Source organism: Cherax quadricarinatus, chromosome 37 (assembly GCF_038502225.1).
Source record: "Cherax quadricarinatus isolate ZL_2023a chromosome 37, ASM3850222v1, whole genome shotgun sequence".
Lineage (NCBI taxonomy): Eukaryota > Metazoa > Arthropoda > Malacostraca > Decapoda > Parastacidae > Cherax > Cherax quadricarinatus.
The window spans coordinates 5,416,970-5,444,420 of record NC_091328.1 but is presented as its reverse complement, the minus strand read 5'-3'; the positions used below and the strand labels follow the sequence as shown (position 1 = coordinate 5,444,420).

Below are 27,451 nucleotides of genomic sequence, written 5' to 3'. Positions count from 1 at the left end.
TGGGACGTACAGTGCCTACACTCTGACGGACGGGGTGGGTGGGACGTACAGTGCCTGCACTCTGACGGCGGTGGTGAAGTACAGTGCCTACTCTATGAAAGGATGGGTGGAGGTGAGAAGTAGTGCCTACACTCTGACGGACGGGGTGGGTGGGACGTACAGTGCCTGCACTCTGACGGCGGTGAAGTACAGTGCCTACTCTATGAAAGGATGGGTTGTTTCATTTGAAAGGGTCTTTTAATTAAATTGTGACGCCAGCACACTTCTAAGAAGGCAGCTGGATTACGTGAAGCCAGCAGCAACAGCCTGGTTTATCAGGCTCTGAGCCACCCGGAGGGCAGGTCAAAGAGTGTGCCATGGGGGCGTTGACCCTGGAACGACCTCCAGGTGGACTCCTGGTAGGTAGGTAGGGTTCCCTCTCCTTTTGTGGGTCACCCTTCCTTGGTAGGGGTTACTCTACCTTGGTGGGGTCACCCAAATAAAGCTATAATATATATTTTTTTTTTTAATTATTCTTGATTCAATCATCACTTAAGAGAGGTGCCACTGCCCTGTTTCTGAAGTCTTTCATTCCAAGAATTGGAGCTACCTTCTTCCCTTTCCAAGATCAAAGTTCATTACCTCCCTACCTAGTCTCTATATGACCCCCACCTGATTATAATAATAATAATTTCTCCACAATTGTCATAAAAAAATATAATTTCGAACTAGTTAATGAGGCGAGTGTCAGGACTAGTGAGGAAGGCGCCTCACTATTGGCTGGGAGGGTTGTGGCTCAGCCAATCACAGTGCAGGTAACGTCCAGCCACCAGAATTTGAATGTTGTTGTTATGGTGCGAGTGTGTGGAAGGTGCCACCTTATTTCACTATTTTCTCAGCAAGTGACGGCTTAAATATCACCATGATTGTTTAAGAGAGCAGCCTAGGGTACGAAGGGTAACTTGACAATGTTTCTTGGAGCAAGGTGTGGCGGGAGCTGCAATATTCCGTAATAATAACCAAGCTACTGTCATTCTGGTTATCACGATTTGTAGATAAAAATATTTACTGCTCATGTTTACGGGAATCAGTATAGCTCCTGGCCCCACCTCTTGCATATTGACCGGCATGGCTTTTCTGAGCCCTACCATACTTATCTTTGCAATTGTTTTAATTAAACTTAGACCATAAGAATACAAGAATAAAGGAATACTACAGTAGGCCTACTCGCCCATGATAGGCTTGTCCAACTCAGACATACTTTTCCTACCAAAGTTCTTGCCTCAGTGATGCTGGATGAAGACAAGGCAGTATAATTTATAAAGGCTCCGGGGGAAGGGAGCTTTATCAAGTCAAGTATGTATAGTGAACACCATCTTTCTCCTCGATAGACCTATCTGACTTGATAAAATCCATTGGTTGGGCCAATTTTTATAAAAATTGGAGAGAATTTTTATATTTCTCCAGTGATGCTATATCAAGAGTTTGTTTCACTCGTCTACAACTGTTACCAAACCAATACTTCTCTATATCCTTTCTAAATCTATTTTTTTAAATTTTAATCCATTTCTGAGTTGTGCCTTTATTAAATGCCTATAATTCCGTGCCTTTCCAAAGTGCAGATTCATTCCTTTTCAGAGTGAGATATTACATGAACCCCAATGAAACAAGTCACTGACTCTTTTTGGGGTTATCCTAGGTAATCTACACACATGCTGCTATGTATAATAATGTAACTATTTGTGTGTACCTGTACCTTAATAAACTTACTTATTCATTCCTTTCCAGAGTGCAGATTAGTTGCCTTTGGCCTATTTTCATAGGAAAGGTTTCTGACAAATGCAGTTAACATCTTTATATTTTCCAACACATTTATTTCCATCCTGTAATATGGAGACCAGAACTGAGTAGCATAATCTAAATAAGGCTTCACCAAGGACAATGAAGTGCTGTAGTATAAACCTTATGACTTATACTTCTTGGTATGAAGCTAAGAAGCCTATTAGCTTTAAATTTCTGTTGACCAGAACGCCTAAGTGATTTTTGAATTCATTTTGACTAAGATTTACATTATTTATCTTTAGAGTACTATAGATATTTTGTTTTTCTAGGATTAGACCCTTTACTGGGCAATGGGGGCAGTGACCCCCAAAACTCTAGATATTACATCTACCACTTCTCTGACTTATTCAAGTCATCCTGAAGCTTTTTAGTGTCCTCATCAGAACTGATCTTTTGGCGTATTTTAGTGTCATCAGCAAACTTGTGTTGCTATTTACTCTCTTGTATGTCTTATGTACATGTAGATTGTAAACAAGGATCCCACTACTGACTCCTTGTCATACCACTCATTCTGATTTCTCCCCATTTGTGCACACACTGTGAGCCATGACTTCACCAAAGAAATCATTTCTATGCCATGTGCCATTACTCTCATAATCAGTCTCCTGTGTAAGACTATCAAAAACCTTGCAGAATTTTTATTTAGATTCTTTATTTCCAGTCACTGCATTTGCAAAATACAGTATAAAATCAAAGTCCACAGGATGCATTGTGTATTCTTTATCTTAGTATAATGCTTCTAATATCTTAGTGAAAAAGGTTAATAAATTCAAAAGACAAGAATACCCCTTTGTAAAATAGTGTTGAAATGTGTTGATGAAATGTAGCTTTGAATTGCATTGACAGTATTGATTCTACGTACAGTGCTATGTACCCTCTACTTGCCATGCCATTAGACTTTGTGCAGTTAATAGTGCATATCCTACTCTAGTTTTTATACATTTTTTGTCAATCAACAACCCTGGTTACCTACATATAAATATTGATATAAACATTGGCAACTGATACCGCCAAGGTGTAAAAAGAAGTAAGCAAATACTAGGACACAGCTTAGGACCAATTTGCCTGTCAAGATAGTGATGGAGTGAATGATGATGAAAGGTTTTCTTTTTTGGGCCACCCTGCTTTGGTGGGAAATGGCCAGTGTGTTAATAATAATAATAATGAAAATATTTTTATTTACTATTTCATTGTTATACTTTTATACTTAACTTTTTAAAAGTTCCTCTTTTATTTGATTATCAGTTTTGACACTAGAGAGCATATGTCACTTATACTGTCCTGTAATAAAATCCTAGTGTATAATTAATTATGAAGGTTCACTCCATGTACCTGCCTCATATATCAATATCTATAGGGATATGTAAGTTGCAGAGTAAACACAGCTCTACTCTATGGTATCAAATGTGACAAAATCTAGTAAAAGTTATTTGTACTGTATATCTTTTGTTGACTTTCAGGATGAATCTGTCACTAAAGCAGAATGATGGGGGTAGCAATAATTGTAGTATACAGCAGCAGCTGTGGAATCTACGTCATGAAGACCCCACGCAGTACCACACACTCGTCAAGATGCATCTCTCTTTTGCCACAGACCTCCCTACAGACCAGTATGAAATTATAAAAGTGTACAGCATATTTGCCTATGTCTTCTTTACTACTTTTTTATATTTGATTTTAATAACTGGAATACTACAATAATTATATTAATTTCCATAGCATCATTTTGTACCTAGATAGTTTGTACATTGTGAAGACATATATTAGTATAGGTCGGCCATCACTAATCCGGCAATCAGTTATCCAGTTCCATCAGTAATCCGGCACTAATTTCGGCTAGCATGATTTCAAATTTCATCATTATACTGACTCAAATTTCATCATTATATGTACTGACTCAGAAATTGTGCAGATGCTTGTAAATCCACAGCAGCAAGCCAGTGGAGGAGAAAGCAGTGATGAAAATGAGAAAGATGTAGCAGTCTCTCTGTTGATAGGTTAATTAAGTGTATTCTAACCTAACCATTCTGTAATTTGGCAAACTCACTAATCTGGCATGCTACAGGTCCCAATGATGCCAGATTAGTGATGGTCAACCTGTACCTATGTATTTAATTCCATAAATTCATAAGTGTTTGTCTGGTACCTGGCAGATTGTAATAAAATACAAACTTAAAAAAAAAGAAGATAAAGTACAAGACAAAAGTTCTTTTTTTTTTTTTTTTTTAAAGTGTTTAAATGAGAGAGAAAATTGAACATGTACATATACAATAACCCCTTCTCCTGTGCACATTACTAAACATAGAGAGAACCCCTGCCTTGGTGGGATACGGCTGGTTTGTTAAAAGATGATGATGATTATATGGAGACAAAAAATTTTGGACTGCTTTCTGTGAATTATTTCGCAAGCATTGTAGTGAAGACCAGGCATTTTCACGAAACTAAACCTTTGTGATTATTCCCATGGATGGTTGGTCAAGTTTAAGAATTGCTGTGGTAGTCATCTGGCTAAACCATATGGGAAAGGGGCTTATGTGGATCATGCTGTGGATTATTTTTTCTGAATTGGGTTCTTTACTGGAGAGAGTGGCTGCTGTAGCATGCATATGTATATTTCAGTGACTGGAATGTGACTGCCTTGGGAAGTTCTAGAATATCTACTTTCCTTCTAAATTTTTTCTTTGAAGCTGTGAAGGAAGAGCAAATGAACAAACTTCCAGCAGACGATGGCATTTGGCACCACTGATCAGGAAACTGGGCCGTGTTGCTGTACCCAACAAGGGAGTGATGGAGGGGGCTCCACTCACACAAGAAGGGGTGTGCCAAGCCTTTCAACTAATACACTACCTCAATAAAGATTACAGTATGTATTAGCATTGTTAATCTTTACTCTGGTCTTCAGGTTTTTCTTAAAGAGTGATTAAAGACTTCATCCTTCATCCTCTTGTTACTATTTGTGCCAATTTTTTTCTACCTTAAATCTCCTCTTTTTGAACAAATACCCATGTGCACCTCACAACATGGAGAAGATAGATAAGATTTTTTATTTACTTTATAAGCCCCCTTTTTTTTTTTTTAACAAGTCTGCCATCTCCCACCGAGGCAGGGTGACCCAAAAAGAAAGAAAATACTCTCATCATTCAACATTTTCACCTCACTCATACATAATCACTGTTTTTGCAGAGGTGCTCAGAACACTATCTTTTATATGCTGTATTAATTTAAAATTTCTAGTTTCCTTGTGGTAGATTTGGTAATTAGTTATTTTTGAGACCTATCAGTCAGTATCTTGAGTGACCTTAAAGTGGGCAGGAAGTCAGTCTATATAGAGTCCATCCATTTTTGTCTAATGTGCTGTTCACATTGGCAAAACTTGTTTCCCATGATGCTGCTAAGTTTGTAAGGTACTAAGGTACCACAGCAACTGATTATCATCCTGTATATCTTTTAACCCTTTTTATTATTCATTATTCTGATGAAAAATTAGACGTGTGTGCAACATCTGGGTATCTTTATTGTAGGCATTTTGCTATCCAGTGGCTTTATCAATACAGATTCAAGGACATAATTGGAAGACAGGAGAACTATATATAAAAGATGAGGTAATCAGTCCCTCAGCCTTGGAGTTGGTGTGAAGAGCACCATAGTCATGAAATCGAGAATCTTCAAACTCACTGAGGGACTGATTACCTCATCTTTTGTATACAGTTCTCCTGTCTTCCAATTATTTTTTTTTTAACAAGTTGTCCTCGTCCACCAAGGCAGGGTGACCCAAAAAGAAAGAAAATTCCCGAAAAGAAAATACTTTCATCATCATTCAACACTTTCTGCTCACTCATACATAATCACTGTTTTTGCAGAGGTGCCCAGAACACAACAGTTTAGAAGCATATACATATAAAGATACACAACATATCCCTCCAAACTGCCAATATCCCAAACCCCTCCTTTAGTGCAGGCATTGTACTTCCCATTTCCAGTACTCGAGTCTGGCTATATAAAAATAACCGGTTTCCCTGAATTCCTTCGCTAAATATTACCCTGCTCACACTCCAACAGCTCGTCATGTCCCAAATACCATTTGTCTCCATTCACTCCTATCTAACATGCTCACGCATGCGTGCTGGAAGTCCAAGCCCCTCACCCCAAAACCACCTTTACCCCCTCTCTCCAACCTTTTCGAGGACAACCCCTACCCTGCCTTCCTTACCCTATAGATTTATACGCTCTCCATGTCATTCTTTGATCCATTCTCTCTAAATGACCAAACCACCTCAACAACCCCTCTTCAGCTCTCTTGACTGATACTTTTATTAACTCCACACCTTCTCCTAATTTCCACACCGAATTCTCTGCATAATATTTACACCACACATTGCCCTTGGACAGGACATCTCCACTGCTTCCTCGCTGCAGCATTTACACCCCAAGCTTCACATTCATATAAGTGTGTTGGTACCACTATACTTTCATACATTCCCTTCTTTGCTTCCATAGATAATGTTTTTTGTCGCCACATATACCTCAATGCACCACTCACCTTTTTTCCTTCATCAATTCTATGGTTAACCTCATCCTTCATACATCCATTCGCTGACACGTCAACTCCCTGATATCTGAAAACATTCAATTCTTCCATACTACTCCTCTCCAATTTGATATCCAATTTTTCTTCATTTAAATCATTTGATACCCTGATCACCTTACTCTTTTCTATATTCACTTTCAACTTTCTACCTTTACACACACACCCAAACTCGTCCACTAACCTTTGCAACTTTTCTTTAGAATCTCCCATAAGCACAGTATCATCAGCAAAAAGTAACTGTCAATTCCCATTTTGTATTCGATTCTCCATAATTTAATCCCACCCCTCTCCCGAACACCCTAGCATTTACTTCTTTTACAACCCCATCTATAAATATATAAAACATCCATGGTGATATTACACATCCCTGCCTAAGACCCACCTTTACTGGGAAGTAGTCACCCTCTCTTCTACACACCCTAACCTGAGCCTCACTGTCCTCATAAAAACTCTTTATAGCATTTAGTAACTTACTACCTATTCCATATACTTGCAACATCTGCCACATTGCTCCCCTATCCACTCTATCATATGCTTTTCTAAATCCATAAGTGCAATGAAAACTTCCCTACCTTTATCTAAATACTGTTCACATATATGCTTCAATTTAAACACTTGATGTACCCATCCCCTACTCACTCTAAAACTTCCTTGCTCATCCGCAATCCTACATTCTGTGTTGCCTCTAATTATTTTTTTTTTTTTTTTATTATCACACTGGCCGATTCCCACCAAGGCAGGGTGGCCCGAAAAAGAAAAACTTTCACCATCATTCACTCCATCACTGTCTTGCCAGAAGGGTGCTTTACACTACAGTTTTTAAACTGCAACATTAACACCCCTCCTTCAGAGTGCAGGCACTGTACTTCCCATCTCCAGGACTCAAGTCCGGCCTGCCGGTTTCCCTGAATCCCTTCATAAATGTTACTTTGCTCACACTCCAACAGCACGTCAAGTATTAAAAACCATTTGTCTCCATTCACTCCTATCAAACACGCTCACGCATGCCTGCTGGAAGTCCAAGCCCCTCGCACACAAAACCTCCTTTACCCCCTCCCTCCAACCCTTCCTAGGCCGACCCCTACCCCGCCTTCCTTCCACTACAGACTGATACACTCTTGAAGTCATTCTGTTTCGCTCCATTCTCTCTACATGTCCGAACCACCTCAACAACCCTTCCTCAGCCCTCTGGACAACAGTTTTGGTAATCCCGCACCTCCTCCTAACTTCCAAACTACGAATTCTCTGCATTATATTCACACCACACATTGCCCTCAGACACGACATCTCCACTGCCTCCAGCCTTCTCCTCGCTGCAACATTCATCACCCACGCTTCACACCCATATAAGAGCGTTGGTAAAACTATACTCTCATACATTCCCCTCTTTGCCTCCAAGGACAAAGTTCTTTGTCTCCACAGACTCCTAAGTGCACCACTCACTCTTTTTCCCTCATCAATTCTATGATTCACCTCATCTTTCATAGACCCATCCGCTGACACGTCCACTCACAAATATCTGAATACGTTCACCTCCTCCATACTCTCTCCCTCCAATCTGATATTCAATCTTTCATCACCTAATCTTTTTGTTATCCTCATAACCTTACTCTTTCCTGTATTCACCTTTAATTTTCTTCTTTTGCACACCCTACCAAATTCATCCACCAATCTCTGCAACTTCTCTTCAGAATCTCCCAAGAGCACAGTGTCATCAGCAAAGAGCAGCTGTGACAACTCCCACTTTGTGTGTGATTCCTCTAATTATGTCCTTGAATTTGTATTGATAAAGCCACTGGATGGCGAAACGTCTACAATAAAAGATACCCAGATGTTGATATTGTATACCATTCATGTACAATTTATGTTTCTGTTCTTGGTAGGTGTTTTTCCACTTCATGAATTTGGAAAACTAGATATTCATAAAGATGATAAACTGAGGTGGTCTTTAATATTATGATTAATGTTGGAGGCAGTGATGTCCTGTCTAAGGGCAATGTGTGGTGTAAATATTATGCAGAAAATTTGGAGTGTGGAAATTAGGAGAAGGTGTGGAGTTAATAAAAGTACATGTATTAGTCAGAGGGCTGAAGAGGGGTTGTTGAGGTAGTTTGGTCATTTAGAGAGAATGGATCAAAGTAGAATGACATGGAGAGCGTATAAATCTGTAAGGGAAGGAAGGTGGGGTAGGGGTCGTCCTCGAAAGGTTTGAAGGGAGTCAGTAAAGGAGGTTTTGTGGGAGAGGGGCTTGGACTTGCAGCAAGTGTGTGTGAGTTTGTTAGGAGTGAATTGAGACGAATGGTATTTGGGACCTGACGAGCTGTTGGAGTGTGAGCAGGCTAATATTTAGTGAAGGGATTCAGGGAAACCGGTTATTTTATATAGCCGGACTTGAGTCCTGGAAATGGGAAGTATAATGCCTGCACTTTAAAGGAGGGGTTTGGGATATTGGCAGTTTGGAGGGATAGGTTGTGTATTCTTTATACGTATATACTTCTAAACTGTTGTATTCTGAGCACCTCTGCAAAAACAGTGATTGTGTGAGTGAAGTGAAAGTGTTGAATGATGATGAAAATATTTTCTTTTTGGGTCACCCTTCCTCGGTGGGAGACGGCCGACTTGTTAAAAAAAAAAATTAGGGATGTGCCAGAGTATCAGTAGTGACTAAAATTGGGTATTGGGAGCATCAGTTAATTTTGATAGTAATGGGTACTGGCTATTTTTTATGGGAGTGGCATTGGCCTAAAATTGATTATCAATATCTGTATCGGCAAAACTTTTGGTATCATCTCATCCCTGCTTAATATATTAATTGCCTGAACCAAATTGCTTTATAGTAAACCTTTGCTTTGCGAATATGCAATGCATATTTACAGAAGACTTTATTGCTTCCTAGATGCATGTTTTAATACTACTTCGGACAATCTTTCTTATGGGCAGTTGTTTTATTTGAGTATCCTGACAACTCTAACCTAATTTCTTCACATTTGATAAGCTTGTCCTTGGAATCTTAGTGTTGTGCTTTCAGATGGAATATTTTAGAATGTAATACCTGTCACATTAATTGGTATGTTTGTCAGGTCCATGATTTCTCATAAACAGAATTCAGCCATCACTAAATCTGACCAAGTGATATCAAGTGATAAGTTATTGCTTAACAAAGCTTATAGATTCTGAGCTCAAAAGGTCAGTTGTTACAACTGTCCCTATATCCTATTTATCCTTATGGGTAGTAGGTTGATAGGCAACAACCATCTAGAGGGGTACTGCATCCTTTCATTTGAGTGAAACAGGTGTCTGTTAAATGTTTTGCATTCTTCTGAATTTTTTTTCTTTCTGTCTTGGAATACTATATTATGGTCCATGAGGAGTATGTACTTTATATAAACTTAAGCTTTTGATCTTAAAACTGTATTGCACTGCTGGAAATGGAACATCACGCACAATAACTACAGATTACTAATCTCGCACCTAACTTTACTACAGTAACAGCACAGTAGGATGGACTTAGCCCACTACACTGGCATTTAAACACGCTTTCTTAGGGAGACAGTGTAGGATGAACAACCCTTGAAGTAAAATGCAAGTGTCAGTCAGATGAAATGCTATTAGCACCTTGCAACAAGTTCGACATTACTTCCCGTGGCCTCCTTGACCCAATCGCCTTTCAGGTAAGCACAAGGAACATGCACTCTGATCACCAAATGATCAAAATTGCAGTAGACTGGAGTGCACATCCTGGGTCACTGGCTCACTGGAATAAGACTTTGACTGCAGCATTGTTGGGCTGAGTAATAAAAGTTATTTTTTTTTTTTTTCAAAATGCAGTATATTTATATCACTGGCACTGTATGACCCATATGGGTTTAACACTATTGTGAATATAACAATTATAATGGTGAATGTGTTTTCTTTGTGTCACTCTGCCTCAGCAGGAGACAGCAGTTGAGGTAAACAAAACTGTTTATTCACAATGTTTTGGGATAGTCTGCTACTGGATACACTATACTCATTATCTTTGCTCTAATAATTAGTACCTTGAATGTGTTTTTTCTATATTCTGTGTTCCTCTAATTTATGTTTATTCTATAATCTTAAGAATTGCCAGGAAGTTTCACATACTGGGTGAAAGTTGCAGTTTCCTTTTATTGTTTCATGACATATTTTTGGTGAAAATAATTTTTTCAAAATGTACTTAATCATTACAAAATCAGGTGACATTTCATACATTTTATGAAACCCCTGGTTATGCAGAGCATCTTGGGCAGACTAAAACTAGAACTTAAAACTACTTGACATTGTATAGTTGAAGTTAAATTATATGAATGCAAAGTCTGATGTTAATTAAGTTGTCTGCAGATGATAATTGTAAGCAATCAAGCTTTGTTTATTAAAACAGCAGTGTTAATGTGAGATAGTTGTATAAAACTTCATTGACAATTTTAGTTATAATAATTACTGTGGGTGTAGAAATAGCAGTTTCACAGAGTAATCACCTGTATGTACTTGCCTATTTGTGACTGCAGATGGAGTCATGACTCTTAGACAATTACCCCCTAAACTTGCCACTTGTCAAGGTCACTCTCCTAGCCTCGTGGAGCCCTATTATACCTGCTCTTATAACTATGTATGGAGCCCATGTCCTCTGCTTCATCAAGATTATTCTACTTCCCAACAACTCTTGAGACTGAAGAAGTGCATTCCTGACATGCTTGTGCCTTATAGTATATGTCTTTAATTTCCAGCTATGTCCTTGTGTACCTGTTTCATGCCTCTTGTGTAACCTTTAAAACCCATCACCATCTACTCTTATCAGTTCCTCTTGAGTATTTATATGTTATGTTATGTCTCCCCTGGCTCGTCCTCCAATGTCAATAGATTAAACTGTTAGCTTCTCCTTGTAGTTCATACTGCTTTGCTCTGGAACAAACCTCATTACATATGTCTGCTTTCTTCAGTATCTTAATATTCTTTTATAGATGTGGGTTCCATACTCCGAGATGGGCCTGACATACTCTACATAAAGGGCCTACAATGACAGTGTGGACTGTCTTCCAGATCTCTTGCAACTTTCCCTTGTCCATTGACCTGTACATCTTAGCTACTAGGTCAGACAGTGCTTCTGCTCCCTCGGAATCCATGGTGACACCGTGTCAGGTCTCATTGCCTTTGATGCACCCAGGTTCATCCAAAGTTTCTTTACCTCTCCTCCTGTTGCATGTATAGCATCTGGTACCTATTGGAGCAACCTCTTCCCTAGGCTTCTTGGTGTTGCCCATTTCCACCGAGAAGACTTCTTCAAATCTTTTGATCAACACTTCACTAAAATTCCTTATCATTTTTTGTAAGCTCCCCTGCCTCCATTCATTTGTATTACCTGGATTTTTGGCTGTTGTCTTTTTTCTGATGTGGCTATGAAGTAGCTTTGGTTCAGACTTTGCCTTTGCTGCCATGTCATTTTTAAATTGTCGCTCAGCCTTTCTCATCACCCTTGCATATTTGTTTTTTGGTTATTCTACTCACTTCTATTCCTGTATGTGTGCTGTTGGGGTTGCCAATGTAAACATCCCATAATTTTACTTATTTGATAATAGTTTGATTGTGAATGACTTTCAGATGCATTCGTTGTAATTTTGTCATTTTCTTGAAATAGTAGACTGACTCTGTCCCATGGCATGTGGGGGTGGGTGTAGCAGTGTTGTACACATACATTAATGGTGTTCATTCTACAGGCATACTTGTATTCTCTTAGGCATATAGGAAAACTCCTAGCAGTTTCTCCAGTGCAGGCTTGATCATATCCAGTAATGGGAAGGCTGTAAGTTCCATGTCCTTAGGTTCTGTGTACGGTGTAGAAGTCCTCATGATGTGTCATGGTGGCAACCACAGCAATATTATTGTTGGATTTTCATAGTATTTGGGTCACTGTTGACTGTGGTCTCATGTGCAGAGAGCGCTGAATGAAAAGTATATTGTTACAGACTAGACATTAATATTTTCAGATATCTCTCAGGAAGGTTTGTTCCGAAAGAGTGGAAGTCTAAGTCGGCAGCAAGAGCTAAAAGCTCTCCTCAACTCAGGTGGTGACCTCAACTTGGACTATGGTGTATACTCAGCCCATGACTGTGCCTCAGTTCTCAAGAGCTTCTTGGCTGATCTGCCAGAACCTCTCCTTACAGAGGGTCATTATTCCATCCATTGCAAAGTGGCTGGTAAGGAATTTTTTCATGATTATGAGATTTCTGAAGGATTTGCATACTGTAATTTTAGGAAGCATCATACTTCAGTAGGCAAATAATGCAATTGTCACATGGATCATGGTAATGTTCTTTTATTTAATAAACTCAATGAAGATGTAGCAGAAATGCAACATGCAGAGCTACTATTTCAGGTGACATTTCACCTTCAGTGTCTGATAAAGATCACAATAGCAGGTCAAAATATGTAGCCCCTCACATTGTGTGTTTTGCTTATTGGTTTATTCACATACAGACTAGTGTTTAATATACTTCAAAAATTTTCAGCTGTTAATCCATGTAAAGGGTAACATTACTTCACAGAAATGCTGCAGTCACACATGAGCACTGACCAGAAGGACCTTGCTCATTCTCGTCAAATCAAGGCACTTCGTCTTTTGTTTCTTTTACTGCCTCCAGAAAATTACCAGTTGCTCCATGACTTACTCATGTTACTACATCGCGTGGCAGCCCACCAGAAGGAAAACCTGATGTCAGCTATTAATCTGGGAACAATGTTTGCTCCACATATTTTGTGTCCAAGAAAGGTACAGTATGCTTTCAATCAAATATTTATATTTTATTATGCTCAGGTAACAGTTAAAATTTGGCTGTTGGGAAAATTATAAAGAAAATGAGAATAGTAAAGATAGATGAGAATATTAATAGATTAAAAGAATTGTATAATTATTGTTATATTCATGGGGAGCACTAGAAATGGGTCATACAGTATTTGGGAGATGTGAGTTAATGGGGTTTGATGAAAGGAAGAGAATAGCTCCAATTTTTTGTATCAAGAGGTCTTCACCAGTATCAAGGTATCTGTAAGGGTAAAAAGAATTAACCAGGAATGGCGTTTTGAAAACCTGACTGGGAAGCAACTGGTTAAAAAAGTGCAAAGAAATGGAGAGGAAACAAGATGGAAGACCAGTTGATATATGCACTTTGAAGAGGTAAGAGCATCAGTGCAAAAGTTAAAATATGGTAAAGCAGCTGGAGTGGATGAAGTGATGTGCAGAAATTAATGTGCCAGAAAAGAATAGAATGGATGTAATGGATCTTCAGAAGGTTACCAAAATGTCACTTTAATAGAGCATTGGAGGAAAAGCTGGGAACTGGGGAAGACTAGCATTTTTGTATTTATAGAATTTTTTTTTGAAGTGCATATAAAATTTATTTTAGTCTATGCAATAGTTTTGCAGATTCATATATTTTATTAAATGTTTAACAATGTACTCATTATGTACTCACAGTCTGTTATCTCATTCCACCAGAACAATTTTGGAAAAATAATTTAATCTGAAATAAGTTAGCAACTGTTGAATTTCAAGAGTTTTGGGGATCTGTGAATACCATGGTGTTCACAAAGTTAAATTCATTATATTAAAAGTACTTTTTTCAACTTTTCAGATGGCTCCCAATGATTTGCAGTATTTATCAGGTACACTTAGTACTGCTGTAGCCTTCATGATCGAGCAGGCTTCACAGCTGTTTCAAGTAAGCTCATGAAGATTGTATTTGGGTACAGGTGGTGTACCATACTGACAAGCACAAAGCTTTATTGAATCCTGTAGACCCTTCTTGCAAAACAAAATATGTAGGTAGCAATGCAGGTAAACAGAAAGGGCGAGATGACCACTTTATATCATTGCACACGGTTAGCTGAACAGAAGTTCTGAGATGTTTGAAGGCTTAAAGCTTTGCAAGTTCTGTCTTGATGGTATTTGTAGTGTTAGCCCAGGCTCATACAAAGCATCACCATTTGTCTGTCTTCTGAAATAATGAGGTTGGCTTCAGCTTCACCTCATGAAAGAAGCCGAGGCCCAACTAAATACAGGTACCATCCGACTTACGACCAAGCTTGGTTCCCACCAACCTGTCGTAAGTCAAAATGGACGTAAGTCAAACCTTTGAAAATTGCCGACATACTGGGTTGGGCATACTGTCAAACCTTTCCTGTATAAACTACCTACATAGTAATGTAATGTACAATCATTATTTTTTCTTTTTACCATAATTTACTTCTATTTTTATACTGTATATAATGTATACATGGTAGTGAACTGTATTGCAAATTTTACATCGCATACAGTATCATATGTTACTGTTATCTTTATGTATTGTCGACACAGTGGAATGGGAGAATACCACTGGTAGTGTCATTCTGTATAACCTATATCCTAAGTAAGGAGAAACCACTCTGGAACATGTGTAATATGTATCTGGCTGGCTGGCTGGCCGGGTGGGTGGTTGGTTGGCTGACTGAATGTGGCTGTCTCTGTCTCTCTCTTTCTCTCTCTCACAGGCACACGTACGTGAAGTTATCATACATAGTATAAATTACCTAGGATAACCCAAAAAATCCAGACGAAGTGCTATATAGTGGATCTGTGCTCCAGTGCCCTAAATTAATAGTAATATTAATAATTATTATTATTACAATAATACATACGTACTGATATTAATAATATTATTATTATTAAACTATAATATAATAATCGTGTCCACTCATTACTTACCTTAAAATATCTGTAGTCTTAATGTAGAGTGAGAGGCGAGTAAACAAGATTAAATGAATAAATGAGAGAGAGAGAATGAGAGTGTAGAAGGTTCACGAGTTATGTAAACAAATGTTGTTGTTGTTACCAGCCCGGACACGAATGGTTTTTGTTCACTTTCAGAAGAACATCTCATATTTGTTAATTTATATTTATATGTTATGAATTCAAAATGGGAATTGACACAGTTACTTTCTGCTGATGATACTGTGCTTATGGGAGATTCTAAAGAAAAATTGCAAAGGTTAGTGGATGAGTTTGGGAATGTGTGTAAAGGTAGAAAGTTGAAAGTGAACATAGAAAAGAGTAAGGTGATGAGGGTGTCAAATGATTTAGATAAAGAAAAATTGGATATCAAATTGGGGAGGAGGAGTATGGAAGAAGTGAATGTTTTCAGATACTTGGGAGTTGACGTGTCGGCGGATGGATTTATGAAGGATGAGGTTAATCATAGAATTGATGAGGGAAAAAAGGTGAGTGGTGCGTTGAGGTATATGTGGAGTCAAAAAACGTTATCTATGGAGGCAAAGAAGGGAATGTATGAAAGTATAGTAGTACCAACACTCTTATATGGGTGTGAAGCTTGGGTGGTAAATGCAGCAGCGAGGAGACGGTTGGAGGCAGCGGAGATGTCCTGTTTAAGGGCAATGTGTGGTGTAAATATTAGCATGTTTATTACATAATTTTGAAAGAAAAATCATAGATGGATTAAGCAAAATGTCTATATTAACGTTTTATACACGTTCAATGCGCCTCGGTGATTATTATTGTGTTATTATCATTATTAATATGGCATCTTCAAGACCACTTACACTCTTAATGAGTGGCTCTGAGACAGAAGCAGACAGAAAGACACACAGGTAGACAGAAAGACAGACACACAGGTAGACAGAAAGACAGACACACAGGTAGACAGAAAGACAGACACACAGGTAGACAGAAAGACAGACACACAGGTAGACAGAAAGACAGACACACAGGTAGACATACACACACACAGAGATACAGACAGACACAGATATACAGGCAGACAGATACAGACAGGTTTATGTGCAACAGTGAAAACAAATAGAGAGTTCGAGAGTAAGAGCCTTTCTTGCCACAATCTCCAGTGCAAGATTCAGACTTCATCTTAGGGGCCATGGTGAAATTTACTGTCCAGTTAGTACAGTTAATACAGTATGTTGCTGCTGATAGGGCAGGGTTACTCAAACTGATGCTGCCTGCATGATGCATTGCCGCCACGAGTATTGTCAAATATTGTACAGCAGTGCGCATCAGTCGGCCCAGCCCATCTGCCAGATGCACGGTCGTAAGTCGAGTGGATGTATGTCGAGCAGGTTGTAAGTCGGATGGTAGGTGTAGTTATTTCGCTGAAGACAAGAGGGAAACAGCAGTGCTCAGAATCAACCTGCACTGCTGCCCAGTATTTGTATGTTTTTTCCAGGTATTGCATTCTCTACAAAATTAATAAATGCTTGATGTCTATACTCCTTATGCAACTTTTATTAGAATATATACAGTTGGGTTCCTACTTAGACACTTTAACAAATTAATTTCTTATTAATGCTGATCTGCAGATATAATAATTATTAATATTCACACATTATTTTCATTATGTGTGGTGGGTTCATGCCTGTCATAGAAAATGGTCAAGAATTTAAAATTAAATACAATTTTGCCAATAGCTGAATTTAATGTAGAATTTTTCCTCGGTTCCTTTTCTAGAAAAAATGCATTAAAATTTTGTATTATTTTACTGTATGTATGTGTGGAAGGCTCATGTTTGGTAGAGATTGGTCAAAAGCTAGAATTAATATTTACAGTAGTCCATTAGGCAGAAATTGTCACGTCATCAACTGCATGTCAGTGAGTGAAGTGATGCGGCTTAGTTCACCAACACCACACCCCTCCCCCATACACTGCAGTCTGGCCTGCAGTAAACTGCATTGTTATTTTCTCACATACCAGCATTCCCAGGCACCTAATACTCTCAACATTAAAGTGAGAAAGTGGAAAACATATGCAGAGAATGCCATTTCTGATATGATGAGAAGGAAGAAATAGGAGATATTGGAAGAGAGGGAGGCAGTACTGTGGTTGCTTCCTGTGTCATGTGGTAGACATGATGGGAGAGTGGAAGTGTGTTCAAGAGAGGGAGGGAAGGTAGGAGAGAGGGACCCGGATGAGTGTTGTAGCTGGTTTTTTAATTCATTATTAAAAATGTAGATTAAATTAAATATGGAATATTATGGCTGAGAATCCCCTCTTGGATTATAACTTGGGTGTCTGGAGAAAATAGGTCCCAAGTTCCAAACAACCAAATAAAAAAAAAATTTTTGGAAACTACTATGTCATAAATCAGCCCCGTTTGTTTGCCTTATCATCTAGTTTGGTTTTAGCAACAATCATCCTTTTGGAAATGAAAAAAAGAGCATTTATTTTTTGTAAATTCATAAATTAAATTATCAGTATGGAGAAAATAATGTGCCTTGGCTTTTGTAAGTATTTGAACCAATGAATAAATGCTACATTGTACTTCATTAATTTTTCCCTGCTTGACTTACTATATGCATTTATTTTCCAGATTCCACTTGAGTTGGAATATGATGTTCGACAGTACTGGAGCAATAAAAAAAATATGCGACATCAACTATCAAAGGTAAATGCTATACAACATTAGTATTCACAGCATCATGGAGGGATTGTCAGCCAATGTAAAATTCAGTGCTATTGATTTTTTCTTTTTTAACATGCTGGCTGTCTCCCACCAAGGCAGAGTGACCCAAAAAAGAAACTCTAACCATCATTCACCCTATCACTGTCTTGCCAGAAGTGTGCAGATAAGACAGTTTTGATGTCCCTCCAAACAGCAAATATCCCAAACCCTCCATTAGAGTGCAGGCACTGTACTTCCTCCTCCAGGACTCAAGTCTGACTAACTGGTTTCTCTGAATCCCTTTCACAAAATTAAATATCTGCATAAATTTTTGGAAAATAGAAGATACAGTATCCCTTAGGCTGCATTCTGAGAGTTAATTTAATAAAATTACTGACCAACTTTGCTAACCCTACTTTATAAAAGTCTACTAAACTTGCTTCAATAAAAAGGAATTAAAGCACTGGTCTGAATAATAATCTTGGAATGGAACATTTTTTCTTCTTTTTTCCTTTTAAAAAAATTCTGGTTCTTCATAATTCAGGAGCATTTAATCATGAAACAAATATGAAACTACGACAATCTCCAGTATTTTTTAACCACTGGTATAAGGTTTAGCTTTTGCAAACTGCCTTCATAGCTAATTTTCCTTATTTCAGGTACTCATTTTGATACTGGGAGTTAACTACTTTGACAGCTGTTGCACTACATATTTTAGTCAAGGTGTCATATAGTGGATAGGTTTGTAATGTCTCATCTGTTGTATGTCAGAATGTTGTACTGTTCATAAAATGTTAAACTTGATTTACCTTGCCAATCTACAATTTTTTGTTGTACATCTTTGTAGGAATATTGAAATTATATTGTTAGTTATATTTATATTATATTATATTATATTATATTTAGTGAAGGGATTCAGGGAAACCGGTTATTTTCATATAGTCGGACTTGAGTCCTGGAAATGGGAAGTACAATGCCTGCACTTTAAAGGAGGGGTTTGGGATATTGGCAGTTTGGAGGGATATGTTGTGTGTCTTTATATGTGTATGCTTCTGGACTGTTGTATTCTGAGCACCTCTGCAAAAACAGTGATAATGTGCGAGTGTGGTGAAAGTGTTGAATGATGATGAAAGTATTTTCTTTTTGGGGATTTTCTTTCTTTTTTTTTTGGGTCACCCTGCCTCGGTGGGAAACGGCCGACTTGTTGAAAAAAAAAAAAAATTGTTAGTGCTATGCTGCAATCTCTGCTTTTTGAAGGTCTTACTAAATCATACTTGTGCCTCATGGCAGGACTTTTGGTATTAGTGTTTTTAGTTTTAGTTTAGCTTTCAGCAGTCAAATTTTTCCTCTAAACTTTTCTTGCATTCTTTAGGATTTTATACCACCTTTTTTTTTTTTTTTTTTTTTTGGCCAGTAAGACTTGGAAGCTGTGGATTCTGGTGTTCTAGTTTTAATTTGTGTAGTTAAAAAAGAGTAATTTGTTTTTGGGTTTGAGTAAGGAAGTTATTTACTCCTGTGTTGATATTTTGTATGTAACATTTCAATTTTAATTTTTAGCTGTGACTGCATTTATTGTGTAACAAGCCTCAGATATTGCACTATAGTGATGGTAATGAGTAAGGTGTGTAGTAATCAGTCATTCTGTCAGTCATTATGCCTGATTTGGAAGGGACTTTTTTGTTCATCTTGATATTAACTTGTCTAGCTTGATTTGCTGAAGAATGTTATAGTATATTCTCAGTATATGTAGATGAAGATAGTATATTAGAATACACTGTAGTACTCTTTGTTCACTCTATCAACAAAATTTTAAAATGTTGTACTTAAAATATTAGCATTTTTATGTATAGCATTTTGTTCCTTAACTGCCATAGATACTTTTTTTTTATTGCAGCGATCGATGATGGAAGCTCCAGCTAAAACAATTTTTACCTTCATTGACCGAGAGCTTACAGCACAAGCCAATGACAAAGATGTTACTGAGATAGCTCTTGCTGAACTTTATGCCTATGTTCAGTCACTTCCAGATTCTGCTAAAAAACGTAGACTTATTAAACAATTTAACCATGCTAGTGGTTCAGGAACCCCTCAACTTAACCAGAGTTTTATCAAGAAGCAAGAGGCTCGAGGCAAAAGGTTAGGAGATTCCATCAAGGTAAGTCAGCAGCAACATTCTTGGTAATGTTTTAAGCTTTTCATCCTAATCTATATTTGGGAGTGTTTAATTGGCAAGGAGGCATGAACTAAATCAGCTAACACAATCACTAATTTTTTTTTTTTCTTCACGATTTAAAGTCTAAAAACTGTGATGACAATGAAGTTCCTTTCATAAGTGGTTTCAGAAATGCAATGCTTGGAGCATATAGAAACCTGTATTGGAAATTTCTTGGACAGTAAAATCTGTATACCAATGTATAAATTGTACAGAAGTTATAAGCTAAACAAGTTGCAAGGAGTAGATATGCATGCAAGAAACAGTTGCACAGAAATGTTGAAATTATTAAAAATGTTAGCAGTGCTTGGAATAAAAGTAGAGACCAAAAATCTAATTGTAATTGTATACAAACCACCATTAGCAACATCAGTGGAATTTACTGAACAAATAGGGAAAATAAATTGGAAGAAGGGAATATGGAAATGGATGTATTTAAATATTTGGGAGTGGACATGTCGGTAGAAGGGTCTGTGAAAGATGAGATGAACCATAGAATAGATGAGGGGAGAAAAGTTGGGTAGTGTGTTGAAATACCTGGAAAGGAAGAGGTTTATCTGCAGAGGCAAAAAAGGGAATGTACCAGAGTATAGCAGTACCAACATTAGAGGCAGCAGAGATGTCATGTTTGAGAACTGTGTGGTGTTTATATCTAGAAATTAAAAGGCAGGGTGACCACAGATATATTTCAGAAAGCTGAGGAGGGGATGTCAAGGTGATGAAGAGGTTATACAAATCTGGGATGGAAGGTTGAAGGGGAAGGGGCCATTCCAGGAATAGCTGGAGGGAGGTTGTAGAAGAGACTTAGAATTAACTTAGGGACTTGAGCATCCAGCAACACTATGAATGTCAGTGAAGACTAAGTGGCTTTTAATGGATGTACTGTTGGAGTAAGCAGGGTAACTTTAATGAAGAGATTCAGGGAAACTGGTTAGCTGGACTTGACCCCTGGAGGTGGGAAGGATAGTGCCTGCATTCAAGAAGGGATGGTAATGTTGCATTTGGAGGAGTATTCTAATTATGTTGTCAGCACACTTCTAGAAAGACTGATTGAGTGAATGTATTTTCTTTGAGTCACCCTGCCTTGGTTGGAGACAGCTGTTGAGTTTAAAAAAAAAAAAAAGTTGCTCTGAGATTCTGAAGAATCCTACACCAAATATTAGTTTTCTTTTGGGGATTTAACCTTCCAAATGTCAATTGGAAGATGATGGCATTGTACAACATTAAAAATACTGTAGTAACAGGAAGTACTCTAGCACAGCGACTACATTACAAAGAACTCCTAAGACTGAAAAGTTTGTATCATCTTTTGCAGGCAATACCATAATAAGAATGAAAGTCACCTCAGAAGCAGTTACAGAAAATTTACAATTATCAACAAAGTCTTCCAGTGTGCATATGAAAATATCATGTTCAGTAGTAAAAAATTTTGGTTGCTTAGTTACAAATAGAATGAAGAGTTCAAAATGAGCACAAAATGCAGGCATACCATCTCATAGAACATAAGAAATGGGTAAAATAAAAACTTAGGAATAATAATGTTGAAGAATGTCATTTAGAGAACACAATCAAATGCAGCAAAGGCCTGAAAAATGACAGGTGAACCATGAAAACTTTAAAACTGAAATAATGTGAGTGATGGTACTATTCAAATTATTTGAGCTTTCGTCTTTCAACAAACCTGCCATATCCCACTGAGGCAGGGTGACCTAAAAAAAAAAAAACGAAAGCTCTCTTTAAATTTAGTAAATCATACAGGAGAAGGGGTTACTAGCCCCTTCCTCCTGGCATATTAGTTGCCTTTTAAGACACGCATGGCTTATGGAGGAAGAATTCTGTTCCACTTCCCCATGGAGAATTTGTTCTTTCATATGCAGAATATTACTTTGTGCTCACAGCTCTGTTCAAGATGGGAGAGAGATCAGGATTTGAAAATATAGACCATTTACTGACTGCATAGTTTGTAAAGCATTTAAACTACTAGGAGCCTGATAATAAATATCTGGATGATGGAAGGTTAGGTCCCAAATATACACACTATTGTGACAGCTTATGGGACTGAGAGATGGAGGAAGTGTAAAATAAATCATGTGAAAAGCAAGGATGCCTGCTACCATTGGATATTAAAAATATTGCCTGAACAAATGTAGAAGCCTTCCAGAAGAAACTGGATCACACCTCTGCCAAGTACCAATCAACCAAGTTATGATGGCTATGTGGGCCACTAACAGCAACAGTCTTGTTAAGCAGGCACCCTGGCTTTTCAAGGCTGGGTTGGTAGGGTAAAAAAAACCTCAAAATCAGTCACAGGAAAGACAAAATTACCTACTTAGAAACAAAGCTGGAATAAAAATGTCAACTAATTTTAAAAAAGGTATCTCCACAGATGCTTCTTGAAGGAATGAAGAATAAACGTCAAGAAAGACACAAGGCTCTATAGTTTGCTTCATGTAATACCTGCAATATGGAAAAAAGAAAAAGTATGCTCATCACCAAAGTTTTAATAATGTGACTGTAAACAACTCATGGAATGGGAAGGATTTTAATCCATGGCAAGTTAATCCTAAAACAGTAGGTCAGTGTTTTAAACCACTTTTCCATACTGTTAGTGGTTAGAGCACTGACCTAATGTTTAGGACTGGCCATGAGTTGAATCATGCCTGTTATGAGAGTGAGAAGTATGCTGCCTAAGATTAATTGCAGAATCATAGCTTCAAGAAATATAAGTATTATTAGGTCATATATGAAAGGGCATTATGTACATGACTTGAAAGTTTTAGAGAAAAAAGCTGAGGAAGGAGCATTTGACAAAACAAGGGGTAAGTTTGAGACTGGAGGCCAATTGGCTAATGATCATATTCAAAGCTTTGTATTATGTCCCTCATCAGCTATATTCTAAATTATCTTCATGCACTCCAGTTCAAATAACCTAACCTTTTGTTCTCTTGCTTAATTGACAACATTGTTTACTTGCACTGTTAAAGTATGGTTATTTAACACCTTTTTTTTGCATGTGTTCATCTGCAAATTAAAAAAAAAAAATTCTGTGCTAATTTGGATTTCTTACTTGCACTGTTAAAGTATGCAAGTAGAAATGGTTGCCTTACTCGGTTTTCTTCGTGGGAGTTGAATTAAATTCATAAATGGTGATTCTCACGAAGATATTTTTAAGACTAAATAGGTTTATCTTCATAACCTGTTTCAGAAGCACCTATTCCACAAGAATGTGAAATCTTCAAAGAGTAAATCCCAGCCTTTTACTTCTACTGGCTGCACCAAAGTTAAACGAACCAACAGTGAAGATGTACTTAGTGTGAGTTGATGCTTCATGTGATGGGCTCGTATTGAACATGAAAGTTGTTTTTAGAGTCCGCTTTAGAAATTATTGCTAATTATGATACATTTGATTAAGGAAATTTTTATAGTATGTATTAAATTATTGTGAATAAACAGTTTATAATGTATTGTTACATAAGCTTAAGCTTTCAGTTTTTTCATATTAAGCTTAAGCTTTCAGTTTTTTCATATACATGTATCTGATTTTGCAGATACGTTGCATGTATCACCACCTTAGTACTCTGATTTTTTATTGTTAATTTACTGCATGTGCATTGCAGAGTCCTTCCACCAGATCCCCCGAGCTGCGTATGTTCCGTCGAAATCACGAATTTGGCACTCCGAGTCGTTTAAAAGCCAAATCTCTTGATGATTTATCGTCCCACAGAAGTCACCCTCCCACTGACTCGTCTTGTTCCACCAACTCCATGTTATCCTCCTTTGTCCAAACGGCACTTCATGCAAAATCCCATTTCTCTCAAAGGGCAAAGCAACCCCTTCCCTTCTCTACACTGTCACTGACTACCAGAGAATATCTCGGTTCATCCTCTTCAGATCAAAGTTCCTGTATTGACCCTATGTCCCCTCTGCCTCTCCTGTCATTTTCCCCGGATACAAGTTGCAATACTAGGGAAGCTGTCAGAGAGAGCATTTGCAGTCACTCTGTGTTCAGCAACAAAGTTGAAGGATTTTCCCAGTCTGCTTTCAACTTTGCCCCTACTACATTGGAGGATGTTACAGAAAATACTCTTCCCTGGGACAGCATGCTGGCCTTTACCCCTGCTGGCCCACAGCTGAAGGTGCACTCCCCCATTTCCCAGGCTATGATAAGAGCCAGCATACCTCAGGTACTGACTATTGCATCGCTTTTTTTCACAGCATGAAAAAACGTTCAAGATGGCTCTGCATGTCTTGTATTGTTAATTTTTTTCCTTGCTTACTAACAGTTGTTTTTCTTACCAAATTTTAATTATTATTTTTTATTCAAATGTATTGTACAATCTTCAAATATATGTTTAGAAAATAATTTATGTGTAGAAAAAAAGCAGTTTGTTGGAGCATCAAAGTGTCTTGAACACTTGTCAATGGCAGAAGGAAATCCACATGTACACAAAACTAGGAGACTATTTGAAATGTATATTTCAAACATTCTCCATGGGAAAGTGGAGCAGAATTCTTCCTCCTTAAGCCATGCGTGTCGTAAGTGGCGACTAAAATGTCAGGAGCAAGGGGCTAGTAACCCTTTCTCCTGTATATATTACTAAATGTAAGAGGAGAAACTCTTTTTTTCCTTTTGGGCCACCCCACCTCGGTGGGATATGGCCGGTGCATTGAAAGAACATTTCAAACAGCCAAAGATCAAAATATACAATTCAACTAATCTATCTCTTGCTTACATGGATGTTTCCTTGTACTACATAACAAAATATAAATAAGTGAGCTTGCCATTAGTTGATTCATTCATTGAATTGGCTAGGAAATAGTTAAGAAATTCAATGGATATAAGGAGGGAATAATACTACATGTTCACTGAGGAGACATGAGACACCAAGAAGGTGGATAATTGGAATGTTGACGCACATTTTTTCAACTCGACGACTGTCTCCTGCCGTATATGTGTGTTTTAATGAGTTGGCATGGTGGAAGTGCATGAGGCAGTGAGTAAAATGAAATTGGGTAAAGCAGCTGAGATTGATGGGGATTATAACAGAAATGTTAAAAGCAGGTGGGATATAGTTTTGAAATAGTTGGTACTTTTGTTTAATAAATGTATGAAAGAGAGCAACTGGCAGAGAGCAGGCATAAATCCTTTGTATAAAGGAAAGGGGGAAAGATAAGAGGGTGTAAACATTATAGGGGGATAAGCCAGTTGAGTATAGCAGGTAAGGTGTATGGATAGTTATTATTGAAAGAATTAAGGGTGAGAAAGAGAGCAGAATTGTTTGATCTTTCTTATGTTTGCTTTAAATTTCCTTCTTTTACATACCCCTTTCAATTTTGTCCACCAACCTTTGCAACTTCTCTCCAGAATCTCCCGAAAAGCATTGTCATCAAAAAGCAACAGTAACAACTCCCATTTTGTATTAGAATGTGCATGTTTTAATCCCACACCTGTCCCCAACACCCTAGCATTGACTTCTGTTACAACCCCAACTCTAAATGTTAACCATGGTGACATCACATCCATGTCTAAGGCCTACTTTTACTGGAGAGTAATTGTCCTCTCTTCTACATACCTGAGCTACACTATCCTCATAAAATCTCTTAACAGCATTTAGTAACCTACCCCCTATTCCATACACTTGTCACATCTGCCACTATCATATCCACCCTATCATTTGCCATTTCTAAATCCATGAAAACTTATCTGTCTTTATCTAAATATTGTTCACTTATATGCTTCATTGTAAATATTTGGTCTACACATCCCCTACCCTTTCTAAAGCCTGGTTCATCTGTAATCCTGCTCTCCATCTTACCCTTTATTTTTTTTTCAGTAATAGCTACCATACACTACCTGGTATACTCAGTTGGCTTATTTCCTTATAATTTTTACTCTTTTGTCCCCCTTTCCTTTATACAAAGGAACTGCACATACTGCCAGTCCCTAGGTACCTTATACAGATCAGTATTCAAGTTAATTATTCATTTCATAAAATAGTGTTTGCTAGCTTTTCAGTACATTGTGCATGTAAGCTGACAAATGTATAAAATGATAAGTTTATCAGTCATTGGTGTTATCCATTTTTTTCAGAAGGTGATAATGACTCCACGCAGCCGTTGCCCAATCATCATCAACTCTGCTACAAGTTTATCAAATGTTGCCATTCCTGAGGAGAACTCCCACTCTCATGTTTTTCATAATGCAGAAAGAAATGAGAGTAATGCAAGTATTGTGAGCATGCACACATCCCCTGTTATTGCTAACCCAGCAGCTCAGCTTGCTTCCCCACCAAGGCCTGTCCAACCACTTGCTGATTCTACAAACATTAGTACTATTTTGTCTGATCAGAGGAAAAATGACAGTGATGATGATGTAGAAAGTGAAAATAGTAAGGAAAAAAACCCAAGAACTTCATACAATTGTAAGAAGATGGAAAGTAAACTCAGCCGTTGGGGTTCGTCATCCCTCCGTCGGACATTAAGCTCAGCTAGTTCAACTGGCTCACTCTTTGGTAGCTTCTTTCGTCACTTGAGTACCTCTTCTCTGGCTCAGTTAGCCACTAGACTGACATCATCATCATCACTTCAAAATTCTGAATTAGAAGATGAAAATACCAACATTGAGAATGAATTTGTGGCAGAGGAGGAGGAGGATGATGATGATGATATGAATGAATCTTTATCAAGCGTATTTAAGGATTACCTTTTAAGTCGTAGCATACTTACAGAAAATCCAGTTGATTTATCATCTGACTGTTTAGACAATGAAGATATTGAAGCTGGAGAGAAAAAGAGTACCTCTCCATCAGGTAAAATGGCTGGCAAAAAAGACAAAATTGATCAGAATTTTGGTGATTCTGCATACTACAGCTCGCAGCCTCCAAGTAAATGTACCTCACGGCAGTGTTCAAAAACTTCTTTGGGATCTTTTGACTCTGCTGTTGACCTTTACTCTAGTACAAATCTTTCTGAATCTTTGTTATACTGTCTAGATGGAAAAAATCCTCTGTGTGCTTCTAGGTCTGGAGAAGGGAGAGAATGTGAAAATTGTCAAACCAGGATACATACACAAGATGCGGTAGTACAGTCTCAAAGTTCATTCTGGCAAGAACAGCATATACCCAAGCATAAACATGAGCTAGAACTCCATTCCTGCTCACCTGACAGCCGGCGTCAATCTCTGCTCAAGACAAAACATGGTACTCCAGTACCACAACGAGAGAAGGAACTCTCAGATAGTACAAAGAATGCTAGAGAAGTACTTTTTGAAACTTCATTTTAATGCTAGCTAATTGCAAAAATTTGTCCTTATTCACTTGATGGCTACAAAATATTTAAAAATACATTATTGTCATATATAATAAAGGCTGTTGTGCT

The 27,451-nt window shown here is 37.8% G+C and overlaps 1 protein-coding gene across 4 annotated transcripts; it reads left to right on the top strand.

The window, feature by feature from the left end:
• Positions 1-779: 779 nt before the first annotated feature.
• On the top strand, positions 780-27,451 carry RhoGAP54D (Rho GTPase activating protein at 54D). 4 transcript variants are annotated; one of them, XM_053795866.1, is made up of 11 exons: positions 780-927; positions 3,282-3,431; positions 4,509-4,684; positions 12,412-12,621; positions 12,970-13,193; positions 14,056-14,142; positions 17,791-17,865; positions 19,757-20,017; positions 23,280-23,387; positions 23,692-24,258; positions 26,166-27,451. In XM_053795866.1, the coding sequence occupies exons 2-11, from the start codon at positions 3,283-3,285 to the stop codon at positions 27,354-27,356; spliced, it is 3,048 nt and encodes a 1,015-aa protein (XP_053651841.1). In that variant the 5' UTR covers positions 780-927; position 3,282; the 3' UTR covers positions 27,357-27,451. The 4 variants fall into 4 exon arrangements, with proteins under 4 accessions (XP_053651841.1, XP_053651870.1, XP_053651847.1 ...); XM_053795872.2 differs by having other exon boundaries at positions 821-936; XM_053795876.2 differs by lacking the exon at positions 780-927 and adding an exon at positions 1,021-1,335.